The 22,404-nt window shown below is 35.8% G+C and overlaps 1 protein-coding gene across 1 annotated transcript in view; it reads right to left on the bottom strand.

The window, feature by feature from the left end:
* LOC133182212 (uncharacterized) overlaps positions 1-22,404 on the bottom strand; it is an 87,806-nt gene that overhangs the window by 19,084 nt on the left and 46,318 nt on the right. The window contains exon 4 of the mRNA XM_061316968.1: positions 6,743-7,042. Coding sequence (XP_061172952.1) covers positions 6,743-7,042 — 300 coding nt within the window. The remainder of the gene's footprint in view (positions 1-6,742; positions 7,043-22,404) is intronic.

Here is a 22,404-nt window from a genome sequence, read left to right as displayed (position 1 = left end):
CAGACAGAGTCGGGATTAAACCCAGATCACCTCTGTGAAACCACTACTCATGTGACCATTTACGGTAGCTCAGTCGGTAGAGCGCGTGCTTCGTGATCGGGAGATCGTGAGTCTGAATCTCGGCCGCGACTGACCCAAGTTAATTAAAAAAACATAGGTAATCAAAGATTACGAAGCTCACCTCGACAAAGGTTATCTATAAGTAAGGCAATTCTCATATCATATTTTTACTAGTTAGTGTTCATCCCAAGATCAATATCCATACAAGTTTGGTTTAAGAAGGACTTATAGTTACTTGGAAAGTAATCTGCACAGAGACCTGCTCAAAAAAATTTTAACCTGTTTACTAATCAAGAAAATCTTGGTAAGTTCCAACATCCAAAGCAAGTCTGGAAGTGTTCATCCTTAGATGCACCATCCATGCAAGTTTAATCATATCATGCCATAATATTCTATAGCTACTCCAAAAACATTACCCTGGTCACTCATCTGGAAAATATAGGTCAGATTCAGAATCCAAAACAAGTCTGAAAGTGTCCATCCTAAGATACATCATCCATGCTAATTTGATTAAAATATGGCTAAAATTCACTCATCCGGAAAATGTAGGTCAGATTCAGCATCCGAAGCAAGTATTGTAGTGTCCATCCCTGGATGCATCATCCATGAAAGTTTGGTCCAGGTAGGGCTTATAGTTACTTGGGAATAGACCTGCTCCAAAAACTTTAACCTGGTGACTCATCTGGAAAATCTAGGTCAGATCCAGCATCCAAAGCAAGTGTGGTAGTGTCCATCCCTAAATGCATCATCCAAGCAAGTTTGGTCCAGGTAGGGCTTATAGTTACTTGGGAATGGACCTGCTCCAAAAACTTTAACCTGGTCACTCATCTGGAAAATGTAGGTCAGATCCAGCATCCAAAGCAAGTGTGGTAGTGTCCTCCCTAAATGCATCATCCAAGCAAGTTTGGTCCAGGTAGGGCTTATAGTTACTTGGGAATGGACCTGCTCCAAAAACTTTAACCTGGTCACTCATCTGGAAAATGTAGGTCAGATCCAGCATCCGAAGCAAGTGTGGTAGTGTCCATCCCTAGATGCATCATCCAGGCAAGTTTGGTCCAGGTAGGGCTTATAGTTACTTGGGAACGGACTTGCTCCTAAAACTTTAACCAGAAGTACTGAAGACACATGAAAAGTAAATTCCGCACATCTAAAAGTCATGCCCTATGTTCTCCAACAAGTTTCCAGTTCATATCTTTAGTAGTTCTTTAGATACTGCGCTGACAAAATTTTATTTTAAAATCAGAAAAATTGCCATAACTTGGAACCGGAAGCTAATTGTTCCAAAATTCTTCCAAATGTAACAATGGCATATAATAACACATTATCCCTGAAAGTTTGACAAAAATCTATCAAATAGTTTTCGAGATATCGCATGCACAAAATTTGTCTAAAAAATAAGAATAATAATAAGAAGAAGAAACAGTAGAATAACTATAAGGTCCTCCGTGAAGACGAAAGACCTTAATTAACTGATAGACGAAGCAATGTTGCCCAAGAATTTCAAAAATCTGATAAAAATACCCTTGCTTATTGTAATGTGCTAGACTCGAGTGATCTCCTTGGGATCATTCTTGGTTTTCCAAAGTCTTACAGGGATGATATTATTTTTCTCACTTGGGTATTACTTTTGGCATAACGTAAGATTCTGAGCTATCCATCGTTCTTTCCTAACATTTTTGTTCATTGGCTGTCTTCCTGGATGCTGATTAGTTGAAAATAAAAAAAACCTTGTACCATTGTTCAGGCACTGTAGGTGTAAAGTTTCCTTTTGAATAAATAGTGCAAACTTAAAATCTATTTATAACTATACATATTTCCTGTTTCTATGTTTCATTTGATTTAACTTCGCCCATCAACAAATCGGCTTCGAAAAGGTTGTCCAATAAGCGAGGACATTGCTTAACGCAATCGGAATGAAGCTAGAGCGAAAAGAAGCAGTTTACTAAGAACAATCCTAATGAATACAAAATTTACAAATACAATGGACACTTGCCTACTGTGTAAGGTATTCAATATATACAGATGTTTTTGTTACTTACCTAGTGCTACAATTCAGTACACTCAGACTTGGGTATACAATGTGGCTATTTGCCACTTGTCATTATCAACAATAAGTCACCCGGCTCTCATTGATTCTTTATTCAATTTGATAGAGCATAAAACATCTATATCCAGTATCTTGCTTCTACCAGTGACAGTAATTTACATCACCTCAGTGTAAACATACTATGTACAATTACAACTTTTGCTTATTATATAAATAATCTTTATGTCAATCTTTTATATTGCTTTCCAAGCAAGAATCTGACTTTGAGCACACTTTGCTCATTTAAACCAAACATTCATTTTTATTTTGTTTCTGTATATATAACATTCTTTCTTGTACTCTCATTCAATCAAATAACCTGTTAATTAAGTATATACAAGGATTTCTTGATTCACAACAGTTAGCAAAGGGGAGTAACTATCATTTGCTTCACTTATTACAATTGTGTACTCTGCCTCTTAGATACCCAGAAGCAAAGAAAAGGCACATTTACTTATAATCATATCTAAGACATTTAGATTGATATTATTGCATTTAGTTTGCTTAGTACTCAGGGGCAGAGGAGGAGATTTTCAAAGCATTATAAATGCAGTTTTGCTAATGAATCAATAGTGCCACACCCAAGCAGAAGAACTCCTGACCAAGGAGCCATGAAATGTTTGATTTTGGATGAGGCATCCTTTCTCATCATTACTATGTATTTAGTTTGTTAAATTAATACCAAGGGGCATAGGAGAAGATTTCAAAGCATTAATTTACTTTTAGTATATAATAAAAAAGCCCCCCCCCTCCCCACCCCCAAATGGAACCCCTGACCCAGGGGCCATGAAATTCACAATTTTGGAAGAGGCACTCTTCCTCATCATAACTATGTACTTAATTTATTGACTTAATACCCAGGACCAGAGGAGAAGATTTTCAAATAATTAATGCATTTTCACTATATAATCATAAGAGCCCCAACCTAACACCAGAATCCTTGACCTAGGGGCCATGAAATTCACAATTTTGGAAGAAGCACTCTTCCTCATCATAACTATGTACTTAGTTCATCGGCTTAATACCCAAGAGTAGAGGAGAAGATTTTCAAACACTTAATGCATTTTCACTATATAATCATTAGAGCCCCACCCAAACACAAGAACCCCTGACCCAGGGGCCATGAAATTCACAATTTTGGAAGAAGCACTCTTCCTCATCATAACTATGTACTTAGTTCATCGGCTTAATACCCAGGAGCAGAGGGGAAGATTTTAAAGACTTAATGCATTTTCACTATATAATCATTGGAGCCCTACCCTAACATTAGAACCCCTGACCCAGGGGCCGTGAAATTCACAATTTTGGAAGAAGCACTCTTCTTCATCATAACTATGTACTTAATTTATTGACTTAATACCTAGGAGCAGAGGAGAAGATTTTCAAATAATTAATGCATTTTCACTATATAATCATTAGAGCCCCACCCTAACACCAGAACCCTTGACCCAGGGGCCATGAAATTCACAATTTTGGAAAAGGCACTCTTCCTCATCATAACTATGTACTTAGATCATCAGCTAAATACCTAGGAGTACAGGAGAAGATATTTTTAAAAGAATTAATGCATTTTCACTATATGATCTATATAGCCCCACCCTAGTGCCAGAACACCTGACCCTGGGGCCATGAATTTCATAATATTGGTAGAAGGCTCAATGCTTATTACAATCATGCCAACAGTTTGACTGCTTGATGTCCAGGAGTAAAGAAGATGATTTTTTTAAAATTGCATTAATTTTAGTGGTTTTGACCCCACCCCTCAGGACACAGAGGGGCAGGGACCAAGAAATTTTGTTCCCCTTTACCCATAAATGCTTTATGCCAAAATTGGTTGAAATTGGTTGAGCGTTTTCAGAGAAGAAGCTGAAAATGTTCAAATGTTAACACACGACACACAACAACGGAAGAAAACAGATAGCAATAGGTCAGGTGACCTAAAAATTATCAGTCTGTGAAAAAGTGAATATTTAACACTTTTTTTAGTTAACATAATGAAGTTGATTCATTACATAAAGGCATATGAGTTATGTGACCATCATTCAAAACAAGAGGCCCAAGGGCCTTAACGGTCACCTGAGTATAAAACAACAATCCATAGAAGTATAAAATAAACTGATAGGAGCTTCTGTAAATCTTTTATCATCCATTGTGACCCCACCCTATCCCCAAAATCCAAAGTCATGATCTGAACAAACTTGAATCTATACTACCTGATGTTTCCATGTAAATATAACCAATCATGGCTTTGCTGTTCTTGAGAAAAGAATTTTTTCAAGATTTTCCCTACATATTCCAATGTAAAACTTTCATTGTCCATTGTGGCCCACCCTACCCCTGGGGATCATGGTTTTAACAAACTTGAATCTACACTACTTGAAGATGTTTCCACATTCCATCTTTCTATCCCAGTGGTTCTGGAGAAGATTTTTCCAATGTATTCTCATGTAAAACTTTGATCATCCATTGTGGCCCTGTCCTACCCCTTGGGGTCATGATTTGAACAAACTTGAATCTACACTACCTGAGGATGTTTCCAGATAAGTTTCATTTTTCTTAGCCCAGTGGTTCTGGAGAAGAAATTTTTAAAATATTTTTTCTATGTTTTTCTATGTAAAACTTCGATCACATCAAAATGACTAATCATGGCTTTGCAGTTCTTAAGAGAAATTTTCCCATATATTCCTATGTAAGACTTTGATCGTCCATTGTGGCCTCGCCCTACCCCGGGGGATCATGATTTGAACAAACTTGAATCTACACTACCTGAGGATGCTTCCATATAAATATGACCAATCATGGCTTTGCTGTTCCTGAGAAAAAGATTTTAAAAGATTTTTCCTATATATCTCCATGTAAAACTTTGATCGTCCATTGTGGCCCCACCCTACCCCCGGGGGTCATGATTTGAACAAACTTGAATCTACACTACCTGAGGATGCTTCCATTTGAATATGACTCATCACGACTTTGCTGTTCTTGAGAAGAAGATTTTTTAAGATTTTTCCTTTATACTTCTAAGTAAAACTTTGATCCTCCACTGTGACCCTGCCCTACCCCCGGGGATCATGATTTGAACAAACTTGAATCTACACTACCTGAGGATGCTTCATTTAAATATGATCAATCAGGGCTTAGCTCTTCCTGAGAAGAAGATTTTTAAAGATTTTTCCTATATATTCCCATGTAAAACTTTTGATCATCCATTGCAACCCCACCCTACCCCCGGGGGTCATGATTTGAACAAACTTGAATCTACACCACCTGAGGATGCTTCAATATGAATATGACCAATCATCACTTTGCTGTTCTCGAGAAGAAGATTTTTGAAGATTTTTCCTACATGCTCCTATGTTAAACCTTGATCGCCCATTGTGGCCCCATCCTACCCCCGGGGGTCATGATTTGAACAAATTTGAATCTACACCACCTGAGGATGCTTTCACATAAATAGGACCAATCAATGCTTTGCTGTTCTTGAGAAGAAGAATTTTAAAGATTTTTCCTATGTATTCCTACGTAAAACTTGATCGTCCATTGTGGCCTCACCCTACCCTGATATGTACAAATTTGAATCTACACTACCTGACAATAATTCCACATGAGTTTCATCTTTCCTGGCCCATTGGTTCTTGAGAAGAAGATTTTTCAATGATGCCATTAATTTTTCGCTATTTCGTAATTATCTCCCTTTGGAGGAGGGTGTGGCCCTTCATTTGAACAAACTTGAATCCCCTTCACCCAAGGATACTCTGTGCCAAGTTTGGTTAAAATTGGCCCAGTAGTTCTGGAGAAGAAGATGAAAATGTGAAAAGTTTACAATGATGACAACAATGACGACAGATAACGGACAAATTTCAATCAAAAAAGCTCACTTGAGCCTTTGGCTCAGGTGAGCTAAAAAGCGTAAACTGTTCCAACCCAGTTTATACCATATAAATAAGGAAGCTATTAAATTCATTCCAAATAATTTAATTTTCATTCATTTAGCATAAGAAAAAAAATGATTTCCATTGAAATATGACTTCAAATTGTACAAAATTTAAATGTAACGTCAGGCAGATTGATAAGTTTTAGGCGCAAGTCATGGTGACATTTGCAACCCTATTTATACAATATAAAGTAAATCTTTTATTCAATCAAATACCGCATTACAATTAGAATTAAATTATTCCAATTTTAAGGACATACGCAACATAGTTTGAACTTTATTGTCTTTTTCCCTGGAGTTGAAGAGTTCCAATACTTAAAGGAACTGTGTTCTACATATTAATGTCTATATATGCTGTTGTACACCTCTTCTAAAACAAGTTTGGATAAACAAAACATCAAGAATATATGTTTAATAACTTTTGTATATTTTTCTTTGAATTCTACAATGATTTTCATCAATTGATATATTTTCAAAACCCCTGGTAATGCATGCTGATTTTTTGTCTACAAACATCTGATGGCACTATAATTTTAAATTAAGAATTTCTTGAAAAATTATCTGTAGGTAAGGTACGTTGCGTATGTCCTTAAATAAGTGATTTTTTCAAAATAGTGGATAGGGGTGTATAAATTTTTGGCATTATGAACTTAATATATACTAACCCTTCTTTCAAAAAGAATATTCTTCCAAATAATCTACAGTAATGCTGACAAATATTTTCATTGGTTTGCATACAGTTTGACTCGTCATTTCTACCACGTGACCCTCCTTGTCCGCCTCTAGCTCTTTCACCTCTTCTTTTCCCTTTCCCTCTCTCCCTTTCCTGTGTAGGAAACATTGGTTGTTGAAGAAATATTCCCATTTCCATCAGTTCAAGTGTTCGCTGTGCAAAGTCCTGTACTGCTTCATTCATCAATATAGAAGAATCCTTTAAAAATTCCTCAGTAGCAGGTTCCAAGGACCTATGGAATTTAAAAACAGAAACATTACTTTTTTTCTATTTTGTCAGGTCAGACTAATACAAACATATGTAATCAAAGATTACATAGCTCACCTCAACAAATTTTATCTTTTAAGTAGGGGTACAACGATACACCTACCCCAATGATACGTATCACAGTATTCAGTTCACGATACGATACGTATCACCATACATGACATATTACGCTAAGAAGTCTGATGTTTTTCATCATATACTTTAAACTTAACAGTTTTATCAAATGCTTATGGTCCGTGTAACACTTAACAATTCAAATTTCTAAAATAATTTTGAGTTTTAGAATGTTGACATATTAGTTCAAATATCTAAATTTCAAAAACTCGTACTGATCTGGTATATTGAAATTTAATATTTTAGTTCAAAAATCTAAATTTTCAAATTTCCAAACAGGTTTTAAAAATTTAATGTTTTACATTTTTACCTTAAATGTTCAAAATTCAAATTTCCAAAAACGATTTTTTGTATTTTAAACTTTTGAGTTTTTAATCTACTGTTTGTTCAGAAAGTTTATTCTTAACTTTCCTAAATTCAGTAAGATATTTTGTCTTTTGATTATTTAAAATTTACTTCAAACTTCTAAATTTCAACTTTCAAAATGTTCTAGATTTTAAGAAATTTAGAACTTTGATTCAAACACTCAAATTTTAAATATTCTAAAACACTTTTTGACATTTTGGGCTTTTAGAATTTTACTATAAATATCCAAAATATCAAATTCCAAACCTGGTTTGAATTTTTAAACTATTTCAAAAACTCTTTTGGTCAAGCAAAAGAGCTTTTAGATGGTTAAAATATTGAACTGATATTCAAAATTCAAATCGGGTTTGGAAATTTAATATTTTGGATATTTAAAGTAAAATTCTAAAAACTCAAAGTGCTTTGGTTATTTGAAATTTGAATGCTTGAATCAAAATACCAAATTTCAACAAGAGGCCCAAGGGCCACATCACTCACCTGAGCACATTGGCTAGGCAAAAGCACAAATCAGTTCAGTATTGAAAAGACCAGGGGAGGGGGGGGGGGCTTGAATTTTAAACTACCTGATGATGCTTCCATGTCAATGTAACAAATGGCTTTGTTGTACTTGAGAAGATTTTTAAAAAAATTCCCATATATTCCTTTGTAAAAATTTGATCCCCCATTGTGGCTCCTCCCTATCCCAGGGGTCATCATTTGAACAAACTTGAATCTACACTACCTGAGGATGCTTCCATATCAATATGGCTAAACATAGCTTTTCTGTTCTTGAGAAGAAATATTTCTTCTTTATGTTCTTATGTTAAACTTTCCATTCCCCATTGGGCCCCACCCTACCCCTGCGGGTCATCATTTGAACAAAATTGAATCTACACTACCTGAGGATGCTTCCATATAAAAAGACTAATCATGGTTTGCAGTTCTTCAGAAGAAGATATTTTCCTTTATATTTCTATGTAGAACTTTGATCCTCCTTTGTGGCCCCGCCCTACCCCCGGGGGTCATGGTTTGAACAAACTTGAATCTACATTACCTGAGGATGCTTCCATATAAATATGACTCATCATGGCTTTGCTGTTCTTGAGAAGAAGATTTTTAAAGATTTTCCCTATATATTTCTATGTAAAACTTTGATCCTCCATTGTGGCCCCGCCCTACCCCCGGGGGTCATGGTTTTAACAAACTTGAATCTACACTACCTGAGGATGCTTCCACATAAATATGACTCATCATGGCTTTGCTGTTCTTGAGAAGAAGATTTTTAAAGATTTTTCCTATATATTTCTATGTAAAACTTTGATCCTCCATTGTGGCCCTGCCCTACCCCCAGGGGTCATGATTTGAACAAACTTGAATCTACACTACCTGAGGATGCTTCCATATAAATATGACCAATCATGGCTTTGCTGTTCCTGAGAAGAAGATTTTTAAAGATTTTCCCTATATATTTCTATGTAAAAATTTGATCCTCCATTGTGGCCCCGCCCTACCCCCGGGGGTCATGATTTGAACAAACTTGAATCTACACTACCTTAGGATGCTTCCACATAAATATGACTCATCATGGCTTTGCTGTTCTTGAGAAGAAGATTTTTAAAGATTTTTCCTATATATTTCTATGTAAAACTTTGATCCTCCATTGTGGCCCCGCCCTACCCCCGAGGGTCATGATTTGAACAAATTTGAATCTACACTACCTGAGGATGCTTCCACATGAGTTTCATCTTTCCTTGCCCTATGGTTCTTGAGAAGAAGATTTTTAAATGATGCCATTATTTTTTCAGTAATTCCTAATTATCTACCCTTGAAAGAGGGCGTGGCCCTTCATTTGAACAAATTTGAATCCCCTTTACCCAAGGATACTTTGTGGCAAGTTTGGTTGAAATTGGCCCAGTGGTTCTTGAGAAGAAGTCGAAAATGTGAAAAGTTTACAGACAGACAGACGGACAGACAGCTAGACAGACGGACAGACAGACGGACGCCGGACAAAATGTGATCAGAAAAGCTCACTTGAGCTTTCAGCTCAGGTGAGCTAAAAAACCCAAAACGTTTTGAAAGTTGAGATTTAGAAGTTTGAAGTAAATTTTTAATAATTAAAAGACAAAAACATAGGTAATCAAAGATGACTAAGCTCACCTCGACGAATGTTATCTATAAGTAAGGTAAATCTCACATCATATTTTTTTCCTAGTTAGTGTACATTCCAAGATTAATATCCATCAATATTAGATTCAGAATCCAAAGTAAGTCTGGAAGTGTCCATCTTTAGATACATCATCATCCATGCTAATTTGGTTAAAATATGGCTAAAATTCACTCATGTGGAAAATCTAGGTCAGATCCAGAATCTGAAGCAGGTTAGTTAGTGTACATCCCTAGATGCATCATCCATGCAAGTTTGGTCCAGGTAGGGCTTATAGTTCCTTGGGAATGGACCTGCTCCAAAAAAACTTTAACCTGGTCAATCATCTGGAAAATCTAGGTCAGATCCAGCATCTGAAACAAATATGGTAGTGTCTATCCCTAGATGTATCATCCATGCAAATTTGGTCCAGGTAGGGCTTATAGTTTCTTGGGAATGGACTTGCTCCAAAAACTTCAACCTGGTCAATCATCTGGAAAATTTAGGTCAGATCCAGCATCCGAAACAAGTATAGTAGTGTCCATCCCCAGATGCATCATCCATGCAAGTTTGGTCAAGGTAAGGCTTATAATATCTTGGGAATGGACCTGCTCCAAAAACTTTAACCTGGTCAATCATCTGGAAAATCTAGGTCAGATCCAGCATCTGAAGCAAGTGTGGTAGTGTCCATCCCTAGATGCATCCTCCATACAAGTTTGGTCCAGGTAGGGCTTATAGTTACTTGGGAATGGACCTGTTCCAAAAACATTAACCTGGTCACTCATCTGGAAAATCTAGGTCAGATCCAGCATCCCAAGCAAGTGTGGTAGCGTCCATCCCTAGATGCATTATCCACACAAGTTTGTTCAAGGTAAGGCTTAAATAATCACTTGGGAATAGACCTGCTCCCAAACCTTTAATCTAGTCACTCATCTGGAAAATGTAGGTCAGATCCAGCATCTGAAGCAAGTATGGTAGTGTCCTTCCTTTGATGCATCATCCATGCAGGTTTGGTCCAGGTAGGGCTTATAATTGGGTACCTGCTCCAAAAACTTTAACCTGGTCACTCATCTGGAAAATCTAGGTCAGATCCAGCATTCGAAGCAAGTGTGGTAGTGTCCATCCCCAGATGCATCATCCATGCAAGTTTGGTCCAGGTAGGGCTTATAGTTTCTTGGGAATGAACCTGCTCCAAAAACTTCAACCTAGTGACCCATCTGGAAAATCTAGGTCATATCCAGCATCCGAAGCAAGTTTGGTAGGGTCCATTCCTAAATGCATCCTCCATGCAAGTTTGATCCAGGTAAGGCTTATAATTACTTGGGAATGGACCTGCTCCAAAAACTTTAACCTGGTCACTCATCTGGAAAATCTAGGTCAGATCCAGAATCTGAACAAAGTGTGGTAGTGTCCATCCCTAGATGCATCATCCATGCAAGTTTGGTCCAGGTAGGGCTTATAGTTACTTGGGAATGGACCTGCTCCAAAAACTTTAACCTGGTCACTCATCTGGAAAATCTAGGTCAGATCCAGCATCTGAAGCAAGTGTGGTAGTGTCCATCCCTATATGCATCATCCATGCAAGTTTGGTCCAGGGAGGGCTTATAGTTACTTGGGAATGGACCTGCTCCAAAAACTTTAACCTGGTCACTCATCTGGAAAATCTAGGTCAGATCCAGCATCCGAAGCAAGTGTTGTAGTGTCCATCCCTAGATGCATCATCCATGCAAGTTTGGTCCAGGTAGGGCTTATAATTCCTTGGGAATGGACCTGCTCCAAAAACTTTAACCTGGTCGATCATCTGGAAAATCTAGGTCAGATCCAGCATCCGAAATAGGTGTGGTAGTGTCTATCCCTAGATGCATCATCCATGCAAGTTTGGTCCAGGTAGGGCTTATAGTTACTTGGGAATGGGACTTGCTCCTAAAACTTTAACCGGGACGCCGACGCTGACGCCAATGCCGGGGGTATAGCATAAGCTCATCTCGACTTCGTCGAGGTGAGCTAAAAATGTTACTAAACTTAAGATTGTTAAGCGTAAGCTTTCTGAACAAACAATAGATTAAAAACTCAAAAATTGATTTTGGAAATTTGAATTTATATATGTAAGGTAAAATGCTAAAAAATTAAAATTGTAAACCTGTTTGGAAATTTGATAATTTAGATTTTTGAACTAAAATATTAAATTTCAATATACCAAATCAGTTTGAGTTTTTGAAATTTAGAAATATGAACTATCATTTTAACATTCTAAAACTCTAAATCATTTTAGAAATTTGAATTGTTAGTGTCACATGGACCATTTATACTTTTTTAAAAATAAAAATATCAAAATGGATGGATTTCAGCTTCTTATTATACCCCCCGCTTGAAAAGTGGGAGGGTATATAGTGATCTGGATGTCCGTCCATCTGTCTAGCTGTATGTCCGTCCGTCCCTCTTTTACACTTTGGGGTACCCATCTCTTATCCGCAATTCCTCTTAATCTTATACCACTGAATAAAATTTAATGATACATTCACAGATTCTTTATTACATAATGCCATTGTGCACCTTCTATTTTACTTTTTGATCAGACACCTATTTCAGGTCTCCCAGAGCAAAACATGGACTTTGCCATTATAATCGTATGGGAATCGGGGGTTATCATTTAGTGAGGTCAATGCTCACAGTACCTCTAGTTCTCACATGCAGCAGTGATTGTCTTAAATTTCTAGGGCATGTCAGTTTTTTTAATAGGAAATTCACACTACAATGCAGCGTTCTCCCGGATTTTCAAAAAGCACGAGATTTTTGATTAGCCCTTGGGTCAGGGGTTCTGATGTTAGGGCGGGGCTCTATCGATTATATAGTGAAAATGCATTAATTCTTTGAAAATCTTCTTCTCTGCTCCTGGGTATTATATAAACAAACTTAGTGCATGGTTATTATGCATAAGGATGCCTTTTCAAAAATTGTGAATTTCATGGCTCCAGGGTCAGGGGTTCTGGTGTTAGGACGGGGCTCTATTGATTATATAGTGAAAATGCATTGATTCTTTGAAAATCTTCTTCTCTGCTACTGGAGATTATTTAAACAAACTAAGTGGATGATTATGATAGACAAGGATGCCTCTTCCAAAATTTTTAAATATATGGCCTCAGTTTTTGGGGTTCTTGAAGAAAGGGGGGGGGGCTCTATTGATTATATAGTGAAAAAGCATTAATTCCATTAATAAATCATTAATTAATCCTGTCTGCTCCTTAGCGTTGAGCTGATAAATAAATTGCTTAGCTACATGTATGATGAAAATGGGAGCTTTGAACAGAATTTTTAAAATCTTGTGGTCCTAGGGTCAGGGGTTCTGGCATAACGAGGGGGGGGGGGGGCTTTTGATAATATAGTGGAAAAGTGTTAATTCTTTGAAGTCCATAGTTATGATGATGAGGGTTACTCTTCCAAATTTGTAAATTCTTGACCCGTGGTCTTGGTAAGGGTTTGTTGAATCTGTAGTGAAAATACATTGTACCTGTGAAATTTTTCTCTGCTTCTAGGCATATCGAAAGAAAACTGAGTAAAAGTTTAAATGATATAAGTAAGTATATTTCTACCAGATTTTTGAACATCTGGACCATTTGTCTAAGCATTCTAGTCCTGGGCAGGGCTCTATTAATTTGTATTCTACTGAAAGAAGTTATTCCCCTTTTCCATTCACCTTTGATAATTAATCACTGTAAATAATATATTTGAAAGGTTAATAGAATAAGATAATTATGCAAGAATGTTTATCATATAATTCAGAAAGTATTTTCTTAGTTTTAATAATCAGGTAGACCTGTAAGTAATAGATTAAATAAAAATGAGATAAAAATAACTTATCTTATTAAAAGTTCTTCAAAGACCATAAGAGAGGTCAATGCTAGAGGTCTTAATATGGTTTAAAAATAGTACAGAAGCACTAATAGTTTGTTAATAGTCTGCATGGTGATAGTGTTAAGTGGGGGACAGATTCGAACTTATGAATTTATGAGTTGATACTGAATACTAGACTAATTATTTTGTTGATCCTGATCTTCCTACTTCTCTTGCTTTAGGACAACAAAGCTTCATCTATCAGTGTATTTAACTTCTAAAATTGTTGTATTATACTCAGGTGACCGTTAAGGCCCTTGGGCCTCTTGTCTGTTAAGCATTCAAATACATTATTTACGGTGATTTATTATCAAAGGTGAATGGCAAAGGGGAATAACTTTGTTCTGCAAAATACAAGATAATAGAGCACTGGACAGGACCAGAACACTTGATTCAATGGTCCAGATGTTCAAAAATCTGGTAAAAATACCCTTGCTTATTAAATCTTTTACTAAATTTGCCTCTGATATACCCATAAGCAGAGAAGAATTTCACATGTATAATGCATTTTTTACTACAGATTCAACACATCCCTACTTTAACACCAGAACCTATGACCCAGGGTCAAATTTACAAATCTAGAAGAGTTACCCTCAGCATCATAACTATGCACTTCAAAGTACAGGTGACTCTCGATGGCTTGAACTCCGATCTCTCGAAGTTCTCGATCTCTCGAAGTGAACCTCCAGTCCCGTTTTTTTCCTCTATATAACTAATCAAATTTACTTCTGATCTCTCGAACTTCCGATCTCTCGAAGTTCTCTAACTCTCGAACCAAGACCTGGGTCCCGTTACACACATTTCATTGTTTTTTACTCTCTATCTCTCAAAGTTTTGATTGCGCGTGTGTACACGCCAATCGATCAAGCGTAAAATAAATGCAGCTTAGAATTGCCTGGATAACAGTGAATGCCTGGGGCTGGCATGGAGGTGTTAATTGGGTGTTTACATAGATGACACTATACCTGTGAGCATCTGAGTGTTTATATAATTAATGGTTATAACTGGTCAATCATAAACGAATTGCTTCACAACTTATTTGACTTAACAGCGAGATGATAATTTTTAGAAAATAATTGAAGAGACATGTCAATAATTTTCCAAAGATTATGAAGTTTTATTAGAGTCTACATAATCCCAGTTTGACAAACATTGCACAAGAAATCCTATCTCAAGAATTTAATACCGATTTAATACGAGAAATCTGGTGAAGGGCCCGATCAAGCCCTAGGAGTAGCCATACCGACGATTGCTATTCAGGTTTCTTGTTATCATGAAATGAGAACAAATAAATATTGAAACTTAAAGAGATCGTTTTATTTACCGGTATTCAAAATACGATCATTGTTGTTGAAATCTAGTACATTACCTGTAAAATACGAATGAAAACGTGCAATGACATAATCAACATATACTTCCGGTATTTGTAATAGTAGAACAATGATGATTGGCACTGAAAATTTCGGATTTTATTCACTTTCCATCTCTTGAACCCCTCGATCTCTTGAACTTTTCTTGCGGTCCCTTGAACTTCGAGAGATCGAGAGTCACCTGTATTAAACATTTCCACTATATTATCAATACCCCTGACCCTGGAGCAATATATTTCATAATTTTGAAAGAGGCATCCTTGTCTATCATAATCATGCATTCAGTTTGTTAAAATATTCTCCAGGGGCAGAGAAGAAGATTTTCAAAGTATTAATGCATTTTCACTATATAATCAATAGAGCCCCACCCTAACATCAGAACCCCTGACCCTGGGGCCATGAAATTCACAATTTTGGAAGAGGCACTCTTGCTCATCATAACTATGTACTTAGTTACTTTATTTAATACCCAGGAGCAGAGAAGAAGATTTTCAAAGAATTAATGCATTTTCACTATATAATCAATAGAGCCCCACCCTAACACCAGAACCCCTGACCCTGGGGCCATGAAATTCACAATTTTGGAAGATGCACTCTTGCTCTTCATAACTATGTACTTAGTTACTTTATTTAATACCCAGGAGCAGTCAGAAGAAGATTTTCAAAGAAATAATGCACTTTCACTATATGATCTATATAGCCCCGCCCTAGCACCACAACCCCTGACCCTGGGGCTATGAATTTCACAACTTTGGTAGAGGGCTCAATGCTTATAACAATCATGCAAACAGTTTGACTGCTTGATGTCCAGGAGTAAAGAAGAAGATTTTTAAAGATTGCATTAATTTTGGTGGTTTTAGCCCCACCCCTCAGGCCCCAGGGGGGCAGGGACCATGAAATTCACAATTTTTGTCCGCCTTCACCCATAGATGCTATATGTCAAAATTGGTTGAAATTGGTTGAGCGGTTTCAGAGAAGAAGCTGAAAATGTTTAAATGTTAACACAACACACAACGATGGACAAAAACGGATAGCAATAGGTCACCTGAGTGACTCAGGTGACCTAAAAAAATGCATTTCAACTAATCAGTAATATTCAGCAATAATCAGTAGTGCCCCCACCCCACAATAACCCCTGACCCTAGGTCCACACATTTCACAATTTTGGAAAAGGTACCATTGCTCATCATAAATGTTTGATTAATATAATGGAGCAGATTTCAAAGAATTAATTCATTTTCAGTATTAATCAGACCCCCCCCCCCCTCCCCCGTCCTCTATGATAACCCTGATCAGGGGCCTTGAAATTCACAAGTCTGGAGAATGATCCATGCTCAGCATAACTATGTATGTAGTTAGTTTGTTTAATACCCAGGAACAGAGAAGAAGATTTCCAAAGAATTATTGCATTTTCACTATATAATCAATAGAGCCCCACCCTAAGTAACACCAGAACTCCTGACCCTGGGGCCATGAAATTAACAATTTTCAAAAAGGCACCCTTCCTCAACATAACTATGTACGTAGTTAGTTTGTTTAATACCCAGGAGCAGAGAAGATTTTCAAAGAATTAATGCATGTTCACTATATAATCAATACAGTCCAGCCCTAACACAAGAACCTCTGACCCTGGGGCCATGGAATTCACAATTTTAGAAGAGGCATCCTTCCTCATCATGATAAGTGTGTAGTTAGTTTGTTTAATACCAAGGAGCAGAGGAGAAGATTTTTAAAGAATTAATGCTTTTTCACTATAATCAAAAGAGCCCCACCTTAACACCAGAACCCCTGACCTAGGGGCCATGAAATTCACAATTTTAGAAGAGGCATCCTTCCTCATCATTACTATGTACTTAATTCATTAGCTTAATTCCCAGGAGCAGAGGAGAAAATTTTCAAAGAATTAATGCATTTTCACTATATTATCAATTAAGCCCTGCCCTTACACAAGAACCCCTGACACAGGGGGCATGAAATTCACAATTTTGGAAGAGGCACTCTTCCTCATCATAATTATGTACTTAATTCATTAGCTTTATACCCATGAGCAGAGGAGAAGATTTTCAAAGAATTATTGCATTTTCACTATATAATCAATACAGCCCAGCCCTAACTCCAGAACCCTTGACCCTGGAGCCATGAAATTCACAATTTTGGAAGAGACACTCTTGCTCATCATAACTATACATTAAGTTTGCTTGTTTAATATCCAGGAGTAAAGAAGAAGATTTTCAAAGAAATAATGCTCTTTCACTATATAATCTACTGTAGATTTGTTATTTTACATGAGTACTTAATATCGCAAAATGGCCCTTACACAACAAATCGCGAGAAGTTTAATTCGCGAGTGGACGCTTGATTAAGATATTTTATATGGATTTCAGTACCACAAAAATTAAAGCGAGTAATTTTATTTCGCGAGTGGTTCTTCTCGCATAAATACATGGTAATTATTTCCTCGCGTGTATTTAGGAATCTAGAGTATATAGCCCCGCCCTAGCATTAGAACCCCTGACCCTGGGGCTATGAATTTCACAATTTTGGTAGAGGACTCAATGCTTATTACAATCATGCCAACAGTTTGACTGCTTGATGTCCAGGAGTAAAGAATAAGATTTTTAAAGATTGCATTAATTAAATAATTTTAGTGGTTTGGCCCCACCCCTCAGGCCCGAGGGGGGCAGGGGCCATGAATTTCACAATTTTTGTTCTTTTTCACCCATAGATGTTATATGCCAAAATTGGTTAAAATTGGCTCAGCAGTTCCAGAGAAGAAGCTGAAAATGTTCAAAAGTTTATGACAGATTGACGACAAACGATGTACAACGACGGATGAAAACAGATAGCAATAGGTCACCTGAGTGTCTCAGGTGACCTAAAAATGTAAACTTTAATTTTCTTGAATTCAGAATGTCAGGTACAGAATGAAGTTGTTGCTGGGGTTTTCTACAACTTGGTATATAACTGCTTTGTTTTGCAGACATTGGTTTATAGCGACAAAATACTTCTGCGTGAAAGATCTTAATTTTAATCAGATTTAAGGTAGTACAAAACACCCATGAATTCTATTTTTACTCATTTCTTAAAAAGTACTGGAGGAAAAAAGCAGAATATTACTTTTCTGACAACAATGAATGATCCTTTAATAGTTTAATAAGTTGTGGCATGTTTTTGTCATATTTTGTGAAAAAAACAGAAAATCCTTTATATTGGTCACTCGGGAGCTTGCATTTCAGAATGTGTTTGCCCTATCTAAATGCAATAAACAAGCATGTAACAGTCTGTTATTAAATGCAGTGTAACTTTTGTTCTATAAATAGAAGAGGGCTGATATTTAAACACATATATATAAGGAGTCTCCCATTCTTTATGTACTATAAAGGTCAAGGTCATATCAAGAGGTCAAATATTGTGACGTCATCTACTGAATCTTTTTGTTTTTTTGCCATTGAAATTTTTTAATCGCCAAAATATCTGAAACCACTGGTTCAACTTTTCTTATTTTAACACATTTTGTATGTTCCATTTTTACATAATATTTTACTCAAATTTTCCAGTATCAATATAACCTACTTTGTTTAGTAACAAAAACCTTGTCTTGATAAAGACTAGATCTGTCTAGATCAATTGATAATTTTGAAATAAGGCTCATTCTCAAGTCGAATGTCTGATTTCACAAGCTTCTTTTGGGGGTCTGATAGGCCATATTTTTCAAACTATGTGGGCATAAAATGTGTGGTTGAATTTCTTTCATATTACATATAAAGAGAGATTTTGTATCCTAGAACAAAATATCAAAGTTTCAGAAAAATTGAATTTAAGGAAAAATTTGGCCTATCTATATTTATAATATGTAATATTTTATAGACCTATTTTGCTTCTTTTTTTTTTTATTTTGTATCGCCAGAAAAGTCATTGTGATGTCACGATTCTAGGAGGAAAGTTGATTGAAAATCGGACGCCCATCCGATTTCCAATCGACTTTCAGATTTTGCTTTCGACTTGGGTGCTCACACTGTATGATTTTAGTCGAAAGCAAATCGATTGGAAAAATCGGATGGAAAATCGAAGGAAAAATCGCATCGTGTGACCGCACCTTAAGGATGCTTCCAAATAACCAGAAGTCTCTGACAAGACTGTAGCTCTACTGGTTGTACTTATAAAGGAAGATAAAAGTAGCACATGGACTTGAAACTTTGCAACATCAATATATATAGAATAATGATCCTTGGTTTAGTCTCTTTTTGTGACATTGGATTTATTGCAATCAGATTAAAAATGTAGTAGGAGTAGCCTTTTAAAAAATTTTACAGAAATTTTGATTTAAGTAACCACGGCAACATCATTCAACAAAATCAAAAAACAATGAAGACAATTATGTATCTCAGTGTAGTCTACTTGTATACCAAGTTATACTGATTCAGAAATAGACAAGAAATGGAGGAAGTGTAGCATTTTGAAAGTATTTCACAGAAATTTCTATTTTTAGTAACCATGGCAACACCATTCATCAAAATCCAAATCCGGTAAAGAGAATTATGTATCTTAATGTAATATACTTGTGTGTCAAGTTATACTGAAATCAGACCCAAACTATAGGAAGAGTAGTGTTTTAAACATATTTCAAGGAAATTTCTATTTTTAGTGACCATGGCAACACCGTTCATCGAAATCAAAAACCGATAAAAAGAATATGACTGCCGTCATGAGAAAAGGGCCCTTAAGGTCAAAATTTCACAAATTGACTTTTTGGTATATTTTGATAGCCTGACTCTTTCTGAATGCAAAAATACATAACTTTCAAAAATATCTCACTTTTTCAATATTTTATGAGCATTTTAGTAAATCGCCTCAAAATAACGTTGACGTTACTCACTGAAAATGTAATGACGTCGCGTGCGTCAAATTCAGTTTCCAAACATTCTTAAAATTATTTAAATAACTTTAATCGTTTTGACACAAATAAACTTGAAAAAAAATTGATTTCTTCTTCCAAGCTTCTAGTATGTAATTATTCTTAAGGAAAGTTGCCTTTATAGTTCATACTATTTTAGAGACAGATTCAGTGATATCGTAAAGGAGGGGGGTGGGGTGGCCATGACAGGATCTAGGAACGGTTTATATTCATTTGAAAAAATAATATTTGTACAATTCCACTATTTCAGCACAAGATATTCTTTTTATATTTAATACTCTAGCCAAATTTATACAATATATAAAACACTTGTAAATTAAAAACATAAAAAAAAAACTTCACAGGTGTCCAATAGAGAAAGGATAGATCCAACCCAAGGAAGGGCAACGCGCGTAACGCGGGACATCAGCACATCGATCCCGATATATATATATAAAAAGAAATATTTTTGGTTTAATATAAGCAGGCATTCACTCAGTCCCCCCCCCCCTCTTGACACACAGACACACACACGTTGTTATAGGAGGGGAATAATACATGTAACACTTTATGTATTTTCTGTATCACCAAAGAATTCTAATGGACGCCATAATGTTTATTTTTTTTTAAAGCATCTTCTGTTCATAAAAAATCATAAATAATAAATATGTTCTGTACATCCGAGCGATTTTTTTTAATTAAACTTTTTAAAAATACTTTGATAAAACAAATGTTTAATAAATTTTCATTGTTCATCATACAATTCAATTTCTTCTCCAGGGTCCGATTAATATCTGATGAGATTTTATCAATTCCAAAAATCCAGGGAGGTTATTATTTCAGATCGAGCGCAATGTTACAAGGAATTAAATTTTTCTAGAATTGAAATGTTGAGCATTGATAAGCTTAAAATATGACATGTGTCTGCCGGCTATCTTTGCATGTCCAGCAGGTGATACTGAGTAATTAGTATCTGGCAATATGATAGCGAATTGCCAAATCGTTTCGACATTGAATCATTTTTACAGAAACCAATTTTTATAAAGTTTTCTTTTTGAGATTACATTAGTGACCCTTATAAGAAATATTGAACGATTGTTGTGTCCAAGTGATACAGTAGTAGAGTCGAAACCACAGGTGCAAAGCAAAGTTGTACTGCTCTTGACTCTTTTTAATATATGTACACTTAATGGAGCTGGATTTTTCTAAGCAAAATAAAATATAGTTGCGTTACAATTTTGACGAAATCTATTTGAAATTGAAACTGAATATCTTTCAAGACTTAAATATATTTTTACGCAATTAAGGTCATCTATTCATCTTAATCCGTGACATCAGCTAACTTGACATCAAAGGTTTTCAGAAGTCTTAAGCAATAATTAAATATTACGTCCAATACACGTTATAATTTTTGTATTATGTGTTTAAGCAATATTCCCTTGAATGTTTGAAACTCTGCCGCTCTAAGTTGAATCTCTTCATAGGAGACTTAGTATCTGCTTGTGACGTGGAAGCTAAAAGTAAAATAGGCAATCCATTTTTCAAAGAATACCACTTTCTTGGAATGGTGAGATTAAAGAACATGACTCGTATTTTTTGCCTGTCACCACTTGACTGGAAGAGAAATATATATCTTTTATTAAAAGCAGAAAGGTATGTGTGTTTGTTTAATCCTTCCCTTAAAGTCAGGTACAGTTATAAACTTCGGCCTCATGATCTATGGAATAAAACCCGGGGTAAATCCCCGTACACCCTTGATTGGACCTGGATAACTAATAGTATCCCGGCATCAACGGAACTTTTAGAAAATGTTGAGATATCCGGGTTATCGAGATGAGACTCAACGTCCAAGATTTAAACGCGAAACGTGACTAATTTACTACATACATGATTTCAATAGTCAGTAAAAAAAATGCTTCCCTTCATATTTCACGGTCATCAAAACTTTGCATGAGCCTCCGTTTTTGTTTTGTTTTCGTTTTGTTTTTTGTCGCTCGAAACATCACCATTGCTTTTATTTTCCATCTTTCTCAAAATGTAGATTTTTTTATTGTTGTCTTACAGTTGGTGTTAATGTCGTTGATGATCAGAACATTTTTATAACAATATAATATGACATTCATAATTTAACCACTTGTTACTAGTACTTTTTTCCTCTATCAGTCATTTATTCTCAAAAGATGTCGCTATATCAACATTTACCAGAAGTTCGTAATTTCTTTATATACAGCCTAATCTATCGTTTAATCTGCTTTTTTCTTCTGTTTCATACGCATATTTTCACGCATAATGACACGTTCGATATAAATGTTATTTTCTTCAACGTTGAGTATAATGCTCATGGAAAAGCCCACATTAGATGTATTTTAATAAAATTCCTAAACCAAGCGCAATTTAATTTCAAGCCAGCTTTCATAGGAACAATTTAAGAAAATTGATACAAAAGTAATTGTGTATCAGAGAGTACTATTTTTTATGCATTATTTGATCATTTCATTATTTTTTTTTTCAAAATTATATTTTGTAGCAAAATTTTCGTGGCACCCTTTTCTCCATTTTTTTCCCCTAAG

Source organism: Saccostrea echinata, unplaced genomic scaffold, assembly GCF_033153115.1.
Source record: "Saccostrea echinata isolate AGI-Se365-2 ecotype Australia unplaced genomic scaffold, CSIRO_AGI_Sech_v1 ptg000009l, whole genome shotgun sequence".
NCBI classification, from domain to species: domain Eukaryota; kingdom Metazoa; phylum Mollusca; class Bivalvia; order Ostreida; family Ostreidae; genus Saccostrea; species Saccostrea echinata.
The sequence above is the reverse complement of the archived record's forward strand: the minus strand, read 5'-3'. Positions and strand labels throughout refer to the sequence as shown.